Here is an 18,585-nt window from a genome sequence, read left to right on the forward strand (position 1 = left end):
AATATTGTCTAAACATTATTACTTATTTCTTTTTTATTATGTTATAAATGTATTGCATTTATCATTCTAGCTGACTCCTCTGCCTTTAACTGCTAAGATATAACTTTATGCGTCCATTCACTTAATTCATAATTTTTTTTAGTTTTTAAAATATTTTTTCCATTCTATTTGTTTGTAATATGTTATATTTCATTTTTTAAAATGCTCTAATCCTCTATATTTTTCTTGTGACCCTGTTTTCTGATATTCTTTTTCAAATTTTGTAATATCTTTCTCTAGACCATCCAGCTCAGTAGCATATTCTCTCAAGATTTATTGTATAAACATTTTTTTCCTCTTAGATAAGCTTTAAGCATATCCCATATTAAAAAGCTATTACCAGTAGAAAGGTTAGTTTCATAGAATAGTCCTATCTGTCTCTTAATAAACTCATAAAAGTCCTTCCTTTTTGACAGTGTTGCATTGAGATGCCTTCTATACACACTTTCTTATTTTTCCATTATTGCAATAGATAATGTTAATGATCTGATAAAAGTCTCACCAAAAATATCGTTTTTACCACTCTACTTTTTAACTGGGCAGAGATTAAAAACAAATCAATCCTTGTAAGTGAATCATGTACCCCTGAGTAGAATGAATAGTCTCTTTCTACGCAGTCAAGCTGCCTCCATATATCAATCAAATTTAAATCTTTCAAAAATGAAAGTGAATTTTTTGCAGCTTTTGCCATTGTCACTGTTCTGGCTGATTTATCCAGCATTGGATCTAGACAGAAATTGAAATCTCCTCCAACTAGTATATTTTTTCTTTCCTCTGCTACTTTTAAAAAAATATCCTTCATAAAGGCTTCATCATAATAATTTGGATAAATAGTGCATAAATGTTCATAAACTTCCATGAATCTGCATAAATTTTACAATGTGCTATTACAAATCTTATGGCTTTGTCAGTCAATGTCTTTTCTATATATGCCTATATCTGCCTTTATGTTTTTTTTTAAGGTGTGCCAAGACCCACCTCCTTCTCACCAACCCGTTAATCCCATTAACAATAAGACTAATCAATTTTAACATTTTATCCATATTGATTTTTCAAATAATAATTGTTTAACAATAAAACCTTTTTGATTGTTTAAATAATACAGTGATCTTTTCCCTTTAAAAAAACACGTGCAATGTCCCTCCCCTGACAGTGCTGGAAACCCTGAAAACCATGAAGAAACCCGGTAGAATCTCTCAAGGAAGAAGAACCCCTCCTTTTAGTGACATCTTTTAAAGATACTCCTCTCCGGGTGCCATTCACACCTTTTGACCAGAGGCTTCACCTTGCGACTACTTTCCCTAAGTTTTATCTCTTTTCTACTCTTTGTGAATATTTCAATAACATTTACTTTTCAACAATAAATACAAGACAATTTAAAAAGAAACAATTTTTACTTAGTCCCATTGTAAAAATTCTAAAGAGGCTTCCTCTTTGGCAGCCTTAGCCTTTTACTAAACCTTGAGGGAAGTCTTCTACCTTGTTCTTAGTCTTGAAAAATCATCGATTATCTTCTGATTTGTGGGGTATATCATCGAATATTTCAAGTTTAGGAATGCAATTGTCTTTTTACATCATCAAACTCCTTCCTCTGCTTATTCAAAGTAGGACTAAAATCTTGGCAAAATGGCACTTTTTCATGGGTTGGCCATTATTTTGCTCAGAGCATTCATATGCTGCTCCTAGGATTGTCTCCCATTTCTGATAACTCAAAAGTTTTACCAGGACTGGTCATGGTCACAGATTGCTGGCTCTCTTGGGTCCAAGCCCCTTCAATATGCAATTTTCTCTGAATTTGTCTTCTCCCAGCACTTTTGGAATCCATGTTTTGAAGAAGCTCATCAGATCTCTTCCCTCGATTCCATCTGTCAGTCCAATAATTCAGACATTATTTCATACGCTAAAATTCTCCATGTGGTCGATTTTGTCCAACAGACCTTGTCTGTCTGACTCCTATTGCTTCCCATCTTTCTCCAAAGGTTTTTAGCTTATCTTGTGTTTTTACCAAGTTTACTTCTGCATGGGTCATTCTTTCCATTAACTCTTCAACGATTTATTTAATTTCAGTCATCCTTTCCGTCATGTGTCTCATTACATTTTAAACATCAACAAATCAGTTGCTTAAGTTTTCCATTTTCTCCAGGATAATATTTAGTTCTTGTCCTGACTCCCCAGCTCTGCTGGGGCCCGCCAATCATGAGCTCTTACGCTGCTCCCTTTCAGGCTTTTGCTCGATGTTCCTGCCTGAGTAGAAACTTTTTCATTTTTTGTTCTCGACTGCCTTGGTTTCTTAGTACTTATTTTGTCAATTTTTTAGTGAAAAATTATTAATTTTAAAATTTTAACCACCTTTTTGATACTCTTCACAGAGAGCTCAATCAAAACATGTCTTTCTAAGTCCTTTACATGGCCACGCCCAAAATTAACCCCATATATTTTGAAGAGTGGGAGGAAGCTGGAGCACCTGGAGGAAAGCCACACAGACATGGGGAGAACATACAAACCCCTTACAGACAGTACCGGATCTGAGGTATCAACAGACCAGAGTAAGGAAGCACCACTCTGATGAGAAGGAGAAGCCTGGGAGACAATCCTACAGGGAAGATGACCATGGGAGTATACCAGCAAGAGGCTCAGTCTGAAGGACCAGACTGCGGGCTGCTGGAGACTGGATTGTGGGGATTAGGTATCGGGATCAAGATTCACAAAGTTGCTGATGGCAAGGAGGGCTTTAGAAGGTCCTTGGGTGCTGGCAGCTTCCTGAATTGTTTTGGAGGTTTGGAACTAGGAGCTCATGTTCACCACTGGAATGAACAGGAGGCCATGTGGCTACAACAACACAGAAGGACTTTCTTTTGCTTCTCTTTCTTTTATTGGTGGGGGAGCCAGGATAGTGCAACCTCTTTTAATATAAGCAAAAGATGACAAATTTTGTGTATTTTGATTTTATTTTTGGCACAAGTTCTAATTTCTTTCTCAAAGCCATCAAGATAAATTCTTGAACCTGAGGTGTATATGTTCATATACAGCTAAAAAGCTGTTTTGCCTTTTCATCCTAAAAGTGTGGCTCCCTGGTATGGAAATGTACATTAGACTGGGTGCATCAGCCATGTAGACATACTTTAGTTGTTAGCCTTGATAGGAAATAGAGATCGGGTGTGTCATTACTGGGAGTGATATGACAACTGGGCTAATTCTCATTGCCATCTGGCAAACAAATGTGAACTGCCAGGAAAAACTGCAGCTAATTGTAGTTGCCTCATCATTCTTTGAATTGAGATTATGTACAGTAGGAGAGCAGGAATTAAATCTGGAATATTTTTTTCTTTTTTAAATATTTTTATTGAATTTAGCATATGAACCTACATACAAAATTTTAAGGAAAACACATAGCGAGTCATCTCATAAACATATAAGTACAAAAAAATGTTTGGAACAACTTTAGACAGTTCCTTGATCCACATGAGAAACAAATTATTGAATTCATCTATAATAGCCATATTAAACCCATATTTTTCAAGTTTATCCAAATAAAAATTGATTTAAAAAAAAAGAAAACAAACAAAAAAAAACTAAAAACTAAATCTAATCTATCCCCTCCCTTTAATAAATGTAACCTTTGTTAAAAAAAGGAATTTGTGTATCGGATAGCAACCTCCAGACCTCGGACAGAGAATCTCCAGAACATTCAAAATTCTTAATTCTTCCTCAATGGACAATTTGTGAACACTGCAGATGACGGTGATCCCATTAAACACAGCTCCAGGATCCACTGACAAAGGGTTCTGAACTGTAACACTGACAATTATTTCGCTTCCACTCCAGCAAATTGTTCTTTGCCACAGATTCCAGCATCTGGGGTATCTTATGTGTCTGCAGATTTCATTCTTCAGCAGTTCTACACCTGTCATTCCTTCTATTACCAACCATCGCATCTTCCCTTTGAATACAATGCAAAAAATAAATCATAAAACAAGCATTGCAAACCAAGTTTATAACCTTAAGTCTAACAATGAACCATCACTTTGTGCATTTGTGTTGTGCCTGTCTTTCACGTCTTCTAGTTTCATACACATTACCGCCCCATTGCTTCCAACGTGACTGGTTGAAGTCTGCAAACTTTCAGTAGAGGAGATTCCAGTTGGCTTTGGAGAATGATGTTGAGCAATTCTGGAGCAAGTTCACTCTCTCAATAGCAATAAAAATAGTCCATTGATAGTAGATGAGACATTGGACATTAGACACAGCATTTTGGTTGACCCACATGTGGACTGATGGAGTTGGCCACCAGTTCTAAATTGGACTTGGAAGTTCTACTCAGCTTCTGTATTAAATGGGTACTTCTCTTTGAAATTGCATGCAGTATCAGACTATTTAGGGAGCTGCCTCTTGCTCTATCCTTATCTCGTGATCTGGATAACATGTGCATGGTGATTTACTGTGTCTGGATTCCATCCCGTAAATTATGAACATCAGGTTCTGACGTCATGCGGGGAGCTGTGAAAAGGAATGGTGGTATGTTTTTTTTCCCCACTGTCCTCTGATTCTTCCATCACTGCCTATCTAGGATAGAGCTCTTTGTTTTCTGATAGGAAAAAACCCAAAGGTGACTGAGGTGGAGCCTAGGCTTTGTTGCTGGGTGAAGCTGGCCAATGTGCTCAAGGTGATGCCTCACCGAGGTTATGGAGCTGTACTGTGGACTGTTTGCTATATAAATAAATATTCAATTCAATTCAATTTCCATTGTAATCATATCAAATGAACATTCAGCACAAACCATATATTGCCTGCAATAGAGTGACTTGGCACAATTAATTTTGCACCAAGATCCCGTGCATTTTATAAAGGGCTGTCCAATTTTTTCCCCTCCATATATCTCACTTAGATCACTCCCAATTTCTACGCATTTAGGTGGATACAAGTTTAGTAAATGCAACTGGGTTTTATGGTTAAAACCTCATTGTTCCAGTATCATTTGGGGATTTTGCACTGAATGAGCTCTAATACAGTATATTCTTCCGGAGTTGGCATTGCCAGAGCTGAATGCTATAATAATCTGAACATTATACAATTATAAAATAAATTCCTTCCTTTTTTTAATTCCAGCCCCCTTGAGATAACATCTGATAATGCAGTTCACCCAATCTGCAGAGATTGGACGGAGTAATGGAGGGAGTCAGGTTGAACACTGATTTATGTAGCAATGCTGAACAAGAGCTGTGACACCCTGTGGAGGCTGTGCAAAATTGTGCAGCTTGGTGCAGATGATGTCAACTGTTTCCTGACAGCATTCCAGGGTTTCCTTGGCAACCAGACTGGCAACAGATGAGGACTGACCTCCTGGAAAAGCTTTCCACTCTCCTTGCTATCAAAGCAGGGGCCCTGAGTTGCAAGATGAGACACTCAACAACCAGAGGTATTCAAGTATATTACTGAGTAACTCATTGGTACCTTTTACACAACCATTTTGTTCCAGGATATTTGCGGCTTTTTTACGTTATGCCTTCTGTATAAAAGGCACCAACACGGAATCACGGAATCGGGGGGTGGGGGTCATCCAGTCCTGCTTTTTTCCGGCAGCAGAACACAACAGTACCAGAACACCGTATGTATAAAAGGGCAATCCGGAATTCCGGGACCAACTTGGGTAAGGATATGTATGTGCACCGTATTTTTTTTTAGTGTATTTACGGTCAAAGTAGGACAACAGGAAAAAAAATCTTTTTAATAATAATAATACTACTGTCCCACTCTCTCCCGGCGGCTCACAATTATACAGCAAAGGTAAAAGGCAGAGTCGATCTGACTGACTGCGAGTAGTTCACTAGGGAACCAGGTTTGGCCCATCTCAGATGTCGATGCATGCCTTTGTAAATGATGAAGTCTGAAATGAGCTGTAGATGAAATGGCTGGAGCTGGACTTGAAATGATCTGGTGATGAAATAGTGATGCATCCTTCTACTAGACTCACCATTTTGTTAGTTGGGTGAAGCACTGATGTGTGGCTGGGAGGGAAATTTAATTCTTAAGTACATAATTCATAATTTTGACAGGACAAGATGTGGGGTGGCTGTTGGTCTTTCAAAATAGGGCTTGATGATTCATAAATAAGATAAAAGTATGTTTCAAAGGGTACAATCTGGAACTCTACAGAAGGAGGATGTGAATGCTCAGTTACTGAATGTATTCAAGACAGACGGACCGTCACTGATACACTTTCAGATATGAAAGGGAGAGGAGAGTTTTAGCGAGTGGCATTGTGATAAAGAGCAACCTCCACACTGATCCCACTGCCCCGCTTTCAGCTGTTCCAGGTGTCTCTAGTTACTTTGTGCTGTGAGCAAGCTGGTCTGTGGGTTTGTCTTCAGTTTGGAGCCCACTGCCCCGCTCCCCCACAACAACCCGCCACTAGCAGTGATTAGTAAGGGTATGTGAGTGGAAAGAAAAAGTTTGAAAGTCACTGTTTTAACTTTTTATGTGCAGTTTCCCACAAGTGGATCTTCCACATGTTGCAACCATCCTGACTCCCTGTGTTACAAACAGGAATCATTTTAGACAATTAAAAAAATATTTACCCCCAAGTTAAGTTTTACTTTTAATATTAAGCTAGAAATCAGTTTTAGTGATCTGGAGAATTTTGTTTGATGATCTTCTGGGTACTAAATTTAATGAAGGGTATTTATTTTTATGTTGTGAGAGTTATGAGAAGAGAAATAACATTAAGTATTCATCACCTAATATTGCCATTGTTAACATTTAGGTGATAATGTGTCTGTTTATTTAGTCAAGTTGTTCCCTTGCTCAGCAGACAAGTATACTCACTGGGATGAAAAAATGCTTATGTTAATTTGGCTGATTGCAGCCACCCTGGAATTTCTGAGGTAGAGGGATAAACCTCGAGTTGGACCAAGTTCTTCTTTGGCTTGGCTTCGCGGACGAAGATTTATGGAGGGGGTAAAAAGTCCACGTCAGCTGCAGGCTCGTTTGTGGCTGACAAGTCCGATGCGGGACAGGCAGACACGATTGCAGCGGTTGCAGGGGAAAATTGGTTGGTTGGGGTTGGGTGTTGGGTTTTTCCTCCTTTGCCTTTTGTCAGTGAGGTGGGCTCTGCGGTCTTCTTCAAAGGAGGTTGCTGCCCGCCAAACTGTGAGGCGCCAAGATGCACGGTTTGAGGCGTTATCAGCCCACTGGCGGTGGTCAATGTGGCAGGCACCAAGAGATTTCTTTAGGCAGTCCTTGTACCTTTTCTTTGGTGCACCTCTGTCACGGTGGCCAGTGGAGAGCTCGCCATATAACACGATCTTGGGAAGGCGAAGTTATAAGCCTATGATAATGCATACCAGACATGCGAAATGCCAGTGATAGAGAGCTTCCAATTTTAGAAACATAGAAACATAGAAGATAGGAGCAAGAGTAGGTCATTCGACCCTTCGAGCCTGCTCCGCCATTCAACGAGATCATGGCTGATCTTAAAGTTCAGTACCCCGTCCCCGCCTTCTATCCGTAACCTTTGATTCAATTACCATCAGTGCAGAGACCTGGAATGGCCAGGCTCTCTCATCAAGAAAATTTGGACAGGCTAGGTCTGCAGCCAATCAAGATTAGAAGAATGAGGAGTGAATTAATTGAAACATACAAGATCCCATATAAATGCTAATGTGGTGGATGTTTCCTCTTGTGAATAAGTTGAACGCCCTGTGGTCATTGCTTAGAAATAAGGAGTCTCCCATTTAACACATAGAGGAGGTACAAAATGTTCTGTCTGAAGGTAATAAATCTTTGGATTTCTTGGTTGAAAGAAAGGGTAGTAGAATCAGCTTTTGAATATGTTTAGAACATTAAAGCACAGTCCTTCGGCCTTCAGCTCACAATTTTGTGCTAACCTATGTAAACATACTCTATGACAATCTAATTTTTCCCTACGTCACTCCCGAACCTCTATTTTTCTTACATCCATGTACCTGACTAGGGGTTTTGAAGGTCATTATTGTACCAGCTTCCACCACCACCTCATTTAAGGCAGGGAGAGACAGATTCTTGACAATTAAGGGCATGAGTGATTACTATGGGTAGACAGGGATCGGAGTTGAGGTGACAGTTGGATCAACCATGTGTTTTTAAAGGTAGAACAAGTTTGATGGGCTTAAGGCTGCCTCTAATTCATTTGTTTATGTGTCATTCTTGAAATGTGGCCAATGACTGATCAGTATGTGATCAGAGTTGCCAATAGCAGACCCCAGTGGTCCATCATCAAGTGGCAATAATTCACGGAGACACAAGTGACTTCACATGCTGTAATCTTGAGCCAAAAACAGGTAGAGAAATGGTCGACATTTCCTTCTTGACCCAAAATATCTACCATCCCTCTAACTATCTCCACAGATGCTGCCTGACCTGCTGAGTCCTTTCTGCAGTTTGATTTTTGCTTCTGACAGCTCTTAATGCGTGAGACTGAAATCATACATTCATTTATGGGAAAGGAATGCATTGCATGCAACTTCCTGACTGATAACAGCCAGGAAGACTGATTCTTTGCCATCCATTTGTAATTCCCCTACTGCTGAGTTCAGTTAAAATGATGCTAACATGGAGCCTCCTAATCCCGTAATTAGCAGTGCCTTGAACATCAGGAATAATTAATTCAGACACTTTTAAAAAATAAAGGAAGGAAAGAAATACTTGATAGTGGGAATCCAACAAATTTAATACTTTACGAAGATTGCAAGCCATCTTAAAAGGCAGACAATCTATATCTGACATGGTTTGCACAGGGATCAGGTAGTGTATTCAAAATATGCTTCTTCCTGCATCAGTGTTGGCAGCACTGCATTACTCATCTGTTTACTCCACAAAAGGCACCTGCTTCCTGTTGTAATTCATCAGAGATGCTCATTGTTCAGCTGCTGGCACAATAGCCTGGATGCAGACCAAGGTCACCAACCAGATCCACAGAATTAAAGGATCAAAGTGCCTCATGAACAGGTTAAAAGTAAGAATTGCTACATTCACCTGCAGCACCCGTAGCTTAGAGGATCGTCCTTGTTATCCCAACAGTGTACCTCACTTGAAGAAGTGGAAGTCACTGAGGTGGCAGTTGTCTGAATTAGGACTGTTACTCTCAATAGCGGCATCATCTGCAAAGAGTAGTTCACGGACAAGTTTCTCTTGTGTCTTGGTGTGAGCTTGCAGGCGCCTCAGATTGAAGAGACTGCCATCCGTGCGGTACCGGATGTAAACAGCGTCTTCATTGTTGAGGTCTTTCATGGCTTGGTTCAGTATCATGCTGAAGAAGATTGAAAAGAGGGTTGGTGCGAGAACACAGCCTTGCTTCACGCCATTGTTAATGGAGAAGGGTTCAGAGAGCTCATTGCTGTATCTGACCCGACCTTGTTGGTTTTCGTGCAGTTGGATAATCATGTTGAGGAACATGATGAGAATCATGTTGACGATGCCGCTTTAGTTGCCCATTCAGAGCCAGCTCTTCAGCGCTTGACGTCCTGTTTTGCGGAAACTGCCAAAATGTTTGGCCTGGAAGTCAGCCTGAAGAAAACTGAGGTCCTCCATCAGCCAGCTCCCCACCATGACTACCAGCCCCCCCACATCTCCATCAGGCACACAAAACTCAAAACGGTCAACCAGCTTACCTATCTCGGCTGCTCCATTTCATCAGATGCAAGGATCGACAATGAGATAGACAACAGACTCGCCAAGGCAAATAGCGCCTTTGGAAGACTACACAAAAGAGTCTGGAAAAACAACCAACTGAAAAACCTCACAAAGATAAGCGTATACACAGCCGTTGTCATACCCACACTCCTGTTCGGCTCCGAATCATGGGTCCTCTACCGGCATCACCTACGGCTCCTAGAACGCTTCCACCAGCGTTGTCTCCGCTCCATCCTCAACATTCATTGGAGCGCTTTCATCCTTAACGTCGAAGTACTCGAGATGGCAGCGGTCGACAGCATCGAGTCCACGCTGCTGAAGATCCAGCTGCGCTGGGTGGGTCACGTCTCCAGAATGGAGGACCATCGCCTTCCCAAGATCGTGTTATATGGCGAGCTCTCCACTGGCCACTGTGACAGAGGTGCACCAAAGAAAAGGTACAAGGACTGCCTAAAGAAATCTCTTGGTGCCTGCCACATTGACCACCGCCAGTGGGCTGATATCGCCTCAAACCGTGCATCTTGGCGCCTCACAGTTCGGCGGGCAGCAACCTCCTTTGAAGAAGACCGTAGAGCCCACCTCACTGACAAAAGACAAAGGAGGAAAAACCCAACACCCAACCCCAACCAACCAATTTTCCCTTGCAACTGCTGCAACCGTGTCTGCCTGTCCCGCATCGGACTTGTCAGCCACAAACGAGCCTGCAGCTGACGTGGACATTTACCCCCTCCATAAATCTTCGTCTGCGAAGCCAAGCCAAAGAAGACTCTCAATAGCACTCATAATGATTCTTGTTGGTAATGACAATCCCCTTTCAAAAAATTGATTGGATCTGCACAACAGAGAAACACCAATCCTGAAGATGCTGAAATCTTGAACAGATAAAGAATTACTGTCAGAAGTCAGAGGTCAGTCAGTATCCATGGGTAGAAATGGTCAGTCAACATTTCGACTCTGAACCCTTCAGTAAGACCAAGATAAAATGAGTAAAAAGGGAATTAGGCTTGAGAGTGGCCCAGAGCCCAACACCTTCTGTTCTACACTCTATCACCTCTGGACTCTCCCCAGTTTCTTTCCCCTTTATATGTAATTTTACCTATTTTTTCTCCCAGTCAATGAAGGGTTCAGATTCAAATTTTGACTGGCCATGGATGCTGGCTGACCAGCTGAGTTCTGACGCCAATTCGTAGGCTTCAAATGATCGGAATCCCTAATGGGACTAGTGTAGTTACTGCAAATCCAAATATTTTAGTTCAATGAATTAAATTGAAAAATTCCTTGTTACATTATGTAAGGGTTAATTATTTTTACCTATTCTTCCCATTGCTTTTCTCCTCCTTTCTAAGCTTCCTCTGTGTCTTGGATTTATTCATGTAAGATGACAAAACAATTGTTTAATTTTTTTTTAATAAGAACATGGAGTGCATGGTCACATAAGCAAAACCATCCTTACACAAGTTCCAGTCAGAAGAAATTCTCACTTGACACAGATATTTCTGACTTCGAGTTGCATTCCAAATATTCCAGTGCAGTGTCTTTCAGATGCGGCTTCAAATTGAGGTGCTGTCTCTTTTATGATCCCATGGTACCATTTTCTATATGATCCTGGGAATTTCTCCACTCTCCTGGCTTACATGCCCCTTGTGGTGAATCTCTGGTAAGCTGCCTGTCTCCTCTCTGGCAAGCCTTGCTGTACTAACATTGGCTGTGCATTATCTCTACCGTTAAGGATACTCCCCTTGGGTATAACTGTGTATGCACCCATTGTCTTTCATTATTGTATCATAAGTTTCTGCTAATAAAAGCCATGAATATTGTTTGACCGCATCGTCTTTGACTACTTCATCAACTTCACCCCAAAAAAAACATCAAGATCTGCTATTTATTTCATTGTTGAATGTGGGAAACACATTGCTAAATGTGGAAATCAGCACTCAGTTTCTGACATTAGTGAGTACACCTCCTTGGTTATAAAATACTTTGGGATGTCTTGAGGTTGTAAAAGGTCTTGTCCCAGTTATAATGCTTTTTTACATTGACTTTGTTAAGCCATGCAAAAACTGTAGAATTAAAATTTAACCATGAAAATCTGTAGACACCGTCTACACAGTGCTGGAGAAACTCAACAGGTCAATCAGTGTCCTTTATGTGGCAACGGTAAAAATACATGACTGATAAGCCTTGATGAAGGGCTAAAACTCAAAATATCAGTGATGTATTTTTTTAATCCTTTGCTATATAAAGGAGACTGTTTGACTTGCAGAGTTTCTTCAGTCATGTTGTCTACACATTTTCATGCCTTACTTCTGAATCCTGAAAAATTCTGTGAAATCTCTTTGAGGGACGCCTACCATGAAGAAGTTCTCCTTTGCTCCCATCCCTTGATGAAGGACTCAAGCCCAAAACATTGGTTATGTATTTGTACCTTGGACACTGCTTGACAAACTGATGATTTTGGAATGACGATTTGGTTTCAATTGTGGACAAACTCCCCTGTAAGCTGTGGAGATGAGCTCACAAAGCTAGATTGCACAGATTAGGCTGGCCTTTACTCAATCCCTATCCCAAAGTGACAAAAGCTGAAACATCACGAAATGTTCCCATGAATGTTTTCACATGCTGGCTTTCTCACACGAGTTAGACTGGAGATTGTTATGATTAGTGGCGGCAATTGTCTCTGTAAATAAAGAACTTTGTGGCACTCACCATCAAGACGTTTAATGAAAAATATCCACAGAAATGAATGTTAGCATTAAGTACTGGAAAGGCAGAAGAGAAAACTGTTCCGTATGCCCTGAACTCAGTCTTACATTCTAAAACATTGCCTGAATATGAAATTTTCCACTTTGCACACAAGATGCGCGTCAGACTGACCGAGATAATTTTATCACGGACTTGTAGATGGCAAGCTCTCTATCTCATCTATTTTGGCTTGATTCAGTGGTTGGCTTCTTTGTATTGTGTCATCAATTCCATTAAGCAGCATTCTGGGTGTGTTCATCTCGATGAAGAAGTTGTGAGTTTTATTGAAATCAGAAAAAAAATAAACCAAGTATTAAACTAGGGAATGAAATTTTGAGACGCTCCCTCAAGCCCGAGCTATTCATGGCTCTTGCCCAAATTCACATATGGTTCTCTCTTAAGTTGCTTTCTTCATCTTCCAGACACTGCTGACATTGCTTGTTCTTTTTTCCCTGCCATGTTCTTCACTTCTCTCTGCCTCTCCCAAGTCAGCTGCCTGCTTCCTGGAGGATAATCACAGGCCCTCATCTGACTGTATCACTCATTATTTGCGTCATTTTTGTTTGTTTGCCACGAAGTAACTAGTAGAGAGAGGACTGTTCTCTTTTCTTTAATTTAGAGATTCAGGCCATTTCAGCTCACAGGCCCACACCACCCAAGTATACCCATGTAACCAATTAACCCACTAACCCCATATGTCTTTGGAACGTGGGAGGAAACCGAAGCATCCGGAGGAAACCCACACAGACACATGGAGAACGTATAAACTCCTTTCAGATAGCGCCAGATTTTAACCCAGGTTGATGGTGCTGAAGTAGCGCATGTTAACTACTGTGCTAACCATGATGCCCCTTCTAAACATGTGAACAGATTCTCTCTTAATATTCATACATGCAAAAAGAGTGTAATTTATAGAGTATAGGACTGCAATGAAGAGAAAGATCAGTTAACACCAAGCAAGTGTAGCATGAGAGCACTATATATATTATGTGGTCCATTCAGGATGGCTTTGGCGAAGAAACTCTTTCAGCCTGTTGGGGCATGCTTTCACACTCTAAGCCTTCTTCCTGATGGGAGAAGGAAGAATAGTGTTCTTGACACCATGCCACTAGAGTTTCAATCTCTTTCCTGTAATCCATCTCATCAGTATTTGATACCCAGCCTACTACTGTAATGTTAGTGGCAAATTTGAAGATGGAATTAAAACCACGTTAACTGTATAATTGTAGGGGTAGAGAGAGTATAGTGGGGAGTGATGTTGTTACCCATCTTCATTGATTGCAGTCAGGAAATCAAGGAAAGAGAGAATACAGAGACCTAGATGCTGTAGTGTGGGAATGAGTTTGATAAGAACTATGGTATAGATAACAGATTTATAGTCTATGAACAGTAGTCCAACATAGGTGTGTTACAATCCCAAAGGACCCCAAAATCCAGCAGCAATAGATATTTACCACAACAAGTAGTTACTTAAACAAAAGTTGTTTTTAATTATCTTTAAACATGAAAACAGAATGAAACTTTAACTTATCAATCTTAACTAACCCAACTTAACCCCCTTCTAATTCTAAGCGCACATATATGTAATGTGTGTGTAAATTTAAGAAAAGTTATTTGGTTCACAGTTCAATTGAGGGAATTAGAGCTTTAAGGAATTAGCACAGAAGAGGAATTGGGACCAGTGATGATTATATTGAATTGCAGGCCAAGCTTTAGAGTCAGGTCTCTTATTTCTGCTTTTAGTTTCTTGATTTCTCCCCAGTACATGTTTGAGCTGCTTTGAGCAGTGGCCCAATGTCCACAGATTGACTTTTTGCATGACCTAAATCAAGAATGTTAGTTGTTTTCTAAAGCTGCGAACTCCTGTTTATTTTATAAGGGTCTGACAAATGTTTCACAGCGATTGGCTTCATTGGAAATGCCACTAATGTTGAGAAACATTGCGCTCAGTGTTGTGGCTTGTAACTGGTAGTGCTGGGACCTGTTTCTGCAATCACCGTGACTTCACTCGGAAGCAATTGTTGGCATAATGTACTTCAATTTAAATTATTTTTGAATAAGTAGTTCTGAAAAATACAGCTCTTTGTAGCCAGATTTCTAAGCAATTTTATTATCAAATTTTAAGAAAACTAATATATTTCATTTTAATTTGCCTCATTATAACTCCTAAGTTGTTCCATTTCTTGTTTTGAACATTACTTGTTCATTACCCACATTCCTTGTGTCCCGACAGTCTTTTTGACTCTTATCTGTTGCTCTTGTACAAATATAATAGTAGATCCTTGTCAGTTTGAATAGAATAATGCTGAAATGTCACAAAGCATCTCAGGACATTTTAAAGATGCATCTTAATTTTCCTCCATGTGCACATATGTACATTGAAAGCTCTGGAGAATATGCTCAATCTTCTCATTGTTGTCTGTGATATTCTGCTGCTATTGATAAACTTTCTGTTTCTGCCTTTATCCTCTACTCTCCTATGTTCCTTTTGCTCCTCCGTCTTCCTCTCTGGCTCTTATGTCTTTATCTTTTTCACAGCTTAGACGCAGAGTGCACATTTGATGGACACGTCCACCAGTCAGCTAACTGATTTACAAATGTTTATGCTTTGGCACATCGTATTCTAAACTTGGCTCTCTTCATCTCCCTTGATGTTCCCTTTGTTTTCCAGTTGTGTGCGTAAAGTTGTACCTTAGCATCTTTCTGGTTTCACTTCCATCCTTCCAAGTCTATAGCATACATCCTGCGTACTCAACATGTTCTCATCTCCTTGAAACTCTTTGCTTTATCATTTGCCTGTCTTAATTGGCTCCCTTTCCCACCTTATCTCTTTCTCTCGAACATGAGAAAGTAAGGAACAGAAAGAGGAATTGATCATTTGCTTGCAGGATTGATTCACTGTTGTAGTCCTTTCTGTCATCCCAATAATGCTATATACAGAGTGACCCTCATGACCCACTCAAATCAAAGGTATTACATGTTTTTCAAATGCTGATTATGACCATTCAAAATTTCTGCCAGATTTATGGATGGAGTCACTAACATCTCCCCATTAGATCTGATTTTAGAATGCATGCTCTCTAGGACCATTTTCTTCCATCCGGCTAACCTCATTTCACCTGCCAACCACTGGACATTATAGAGAAACATAGGAAATCAAGGGAGTAGGTTACTTGGCATTTAAGCCTGTTCCACCTTCTTTCTTTCCCAAACATCTCGACAAAGGGGATTAGTCGATTAATTGGTCACATGGGTGTTTTTGGGTGGTGAGGACTTGTGGGCTGGAAATATTGAATGGAAATAATATTTGACCATTTTTTTGGTATATAATCTTTAAATGAAATGCAGAAGAAATTGGGTGATTGAATAGTTTCAAAGTTCTATTAATTTAGCTAACTTTTTGATGTTCATTTTATATTAAATTTTGAAATCATAAATATGAAACATGCAATTTGGGGTACAGAGAAATAGTAGCATAAAGATTAAAATTCTGGCAAGTGGATAAGTAAAAGTTTGTTCACACAATTGCAGGTATAATTAAACTGTGATAACAAAAGAGTATAATGTGGACCAAGATACTCTATGACCGTGTGTATGTGAATATATGATGTATATATATATATATAATTTTGTGCAAAACAAACCTTTAGAATATTAAATATATTGCTATATAATCCTTTGTAGCTTGAGACACAGGAAAAGGGAACTAAATAAGAAGTGAATTTAGCCACATCAGTCGGAAAAACAGAAGGGCTTTATTTTTAAATGGCATTTGATAGAGATGTGTTGATGTAAAAAGGCAGTTGACGCTTCTCCACCATCCACTGAGTAAACATACAGATGAAGCGAGGAGTTTTTAATTTTAATTTAATAAAGATTTAGAGATACAACACAATAATAGGCCCTTCCAGCCCACAAGTCCTCACCACCCAAAAACACCCATGTGACCAATTAATCGACTAATCCCCTTTGTCGAGATGTTTGGGAAAGAAAGAAGATGGAACAGGCTTAAAAGCCAAGTAACCTACTCCCTTGATTTCCTATGTTTCTCTATAATGTCCAGTGGTTGGCAGGTGAAATGAGGTTAGCCGGCTGGAAGAAAATGGTCCTAGAGAGCATGCATTCTAAAGTCAGATCTAATGGGGAGATGTTATTGACTCCATCCATAAATCTGGCAGATTCAGGATTTTCACCTTTTAAAGTGCATGGGAAGCCTCTGTTTTTCTGACTAAGATGTTCATCAGTGATTTTATAAATTCCTGGGTGCCAATGTCTCCAAAGATCTGTCCCGGGGCCTCCATGTTGATGCAATCGTGAAGAAGATTCTCCAGCGGCTATTTATTGTGAGGAGTTTCAGGAACTTTGGTATGTCACAAAAGACTCTTGAAAATTTCTACATGTGTACCGGGGAGAGCATTCTGACCAGTTGCATCACTGTCTGGTATGGATGTGCCAATGAACAGGACAGGAAAGGACTACAGAGAGCTGTGAACTCAGCCAGTGACATCATGGGCATCAGTCTTCACTCCATCGAGAACATCTACAAAATGTGGTGTTTTAAAAAAGCAACCTCTATCCTCAAAGACCCACACCACCCTGGCCATGCCCTCTTCACACTGCTACCTTCCAGAAGCAGGGACAGGAGCCTGAAGATGAACACCCAACGGTACAGAAACAGCTTCTTCCCCTTGGACATCAGATTTCTAATGGACAATGAACTGCAGACACTATTTCACTTTGTCTTTTTTTTTGCGCTGATTTATTTAGTTTTAATTGTATTCTAGAGCAATATTTGCACCTGTAATGCTGCCCACACACAGCAACAAATTTTGTGACATGTTCATGACAATAAATCTGATTCTGATTCTGGGGTTTTCTTCCATTGATTTAGAATAATTTTGAAATGCTTTGAATCTTTCTGAATATTATGAATATTAAGTACTGTATATTATGTTTTGAAAACTGCCAGACCTAGAGCCAATATCTTAGCCAGCTATTAAAAGATCTTTCAGCTGTTTTGCAGCCAGGACCTGTAAACTGTCAGTGGAGCTCTGGTGTCTGTGATTGAATCATTGTTGAACATAATGTAAACAATACCTGGTTTCCCAATGCCTCAGCAAGACACATGGCATTCTCAAAAAGTACAGTCTTAAAGCAGTTTTTAAAAAATGGTGAATGTATTAAGAATAAGATAACAACGCGACTCATGTTGTTCTGCTTCCCCTTTCCCTGCATGATAGGAATTCCATGCCTCGACGTAGGATCTCGATGCATTAGAGGTAGCAGTAGTTGCGTATTATGATCGGGAAAGTTTCACAACATGAACGTAAGCTCTCAAATGGAGGGAATGCTGCTGACTGGCACATTGTAGGCCGCACGAGTACCTGCTGAGGAAAGTACTGAGGTGTGGGGCAGCCATTGTGAGGCCGCTGTCCGGAAGGACCACAGTCTGGAGTCCTCCCATTACTGGGCATTGAGGGGCTGAGACCGAGGCGAAGTACATCAAACAACAAAAGCGACAAGTTGCCACAATAGTGGTAATGGTGTAAATGAAATCAAATGTAACAATGCAGATATGGGAATGGATATGAAAGTAAGAGGGGAGACAAACTCTGAATGATTTTCCTTTTGTAAGTAATTTATCGTTAAAAAAAAGTTAATTTTGGTGGAAAAAAAGCAAATGTAATCTCTTCCTGTGGGTCAGTGACAAACGCAGTCAGTGCCTGGAACATTATATTAATTTTTGTATTTCCCACCATCTTGAGGTCATACCCAGCTTCTAATGTTTTTTAACCTTAACGCTTCCAAAAGCAGGAGGCTAGAATTACAACCACTAAAAACATGAGAGATCCCATTCATAATGCAAGCAAAGGAATTCATTGCAAAAAATTGTTAAGAGAATGTGTATGTAGACTGCTATTTTAGTACTATTCATACAGATTGTCGAATAACTTGACGATGTTTCTTCTCTTTTTCATTTAGTTGACATACGGGAAATTAAAGAAATTCGACCTGGGAAAAACTCGAGAGATTTTGAGCGTTACCCAGATGAAGCCCGTAAACTGGATAACAACCTGTGTTTTGTCATTCTCTATGGAATGGAATTCAGACTGAAAACGCTGAGCCTTTCAGGTAAAT

The 18,585-nt window shown here is 39.9% G+C and overlaps 1 protein-coding gene across 9 annotated transcripts in view; it reads left to right on the plus strand.

Annotated features, from left to right (window-relative positions):
- The window catches only part of LOC138755727 (1-phosphatidylinositol 4,5-bisphosphate phosphodiesterase gamma-1-like), a 288,265-nt gene that overhangs the window by 98,362 nt on the left and 171,318 nt on the right, over nt 1-18,585 (plus strand). For 8 of the 9 annotated variants that reach the window (XM_069922211.1, XM_069922215.1, XM_069922206.1 and 5 more), the window contains exon 2: nt 18,430-18,579. In XM_069922211.1, coding sequence (XP_069778312.1) covers nt 18,430-18,579 — 150 coding nt within the window. Of the gene's footprint in view, nt 1-5,418; nt 5,456-18,429; nt 18,580-18,585 lie in introns of those variants that run through there. The other variant, XM_069922214.1, reaches the window with a different exon arrangement.

The sequence above is a fragment of the Narcine bancroftii genome, chromosome 2 (genome assembly GCF_036971445.1).
Source record: "Narcine bancroftii isolate sNarBan1 chromosome 2, sNarBan1.hap1, whole genome shotgun sequence".
NCBI lineage: Eukaryota > Metazoa > Chordata > Chondrichthyes > Torpediniformes > Narcinidae > Narcine > Narcine bancroftii.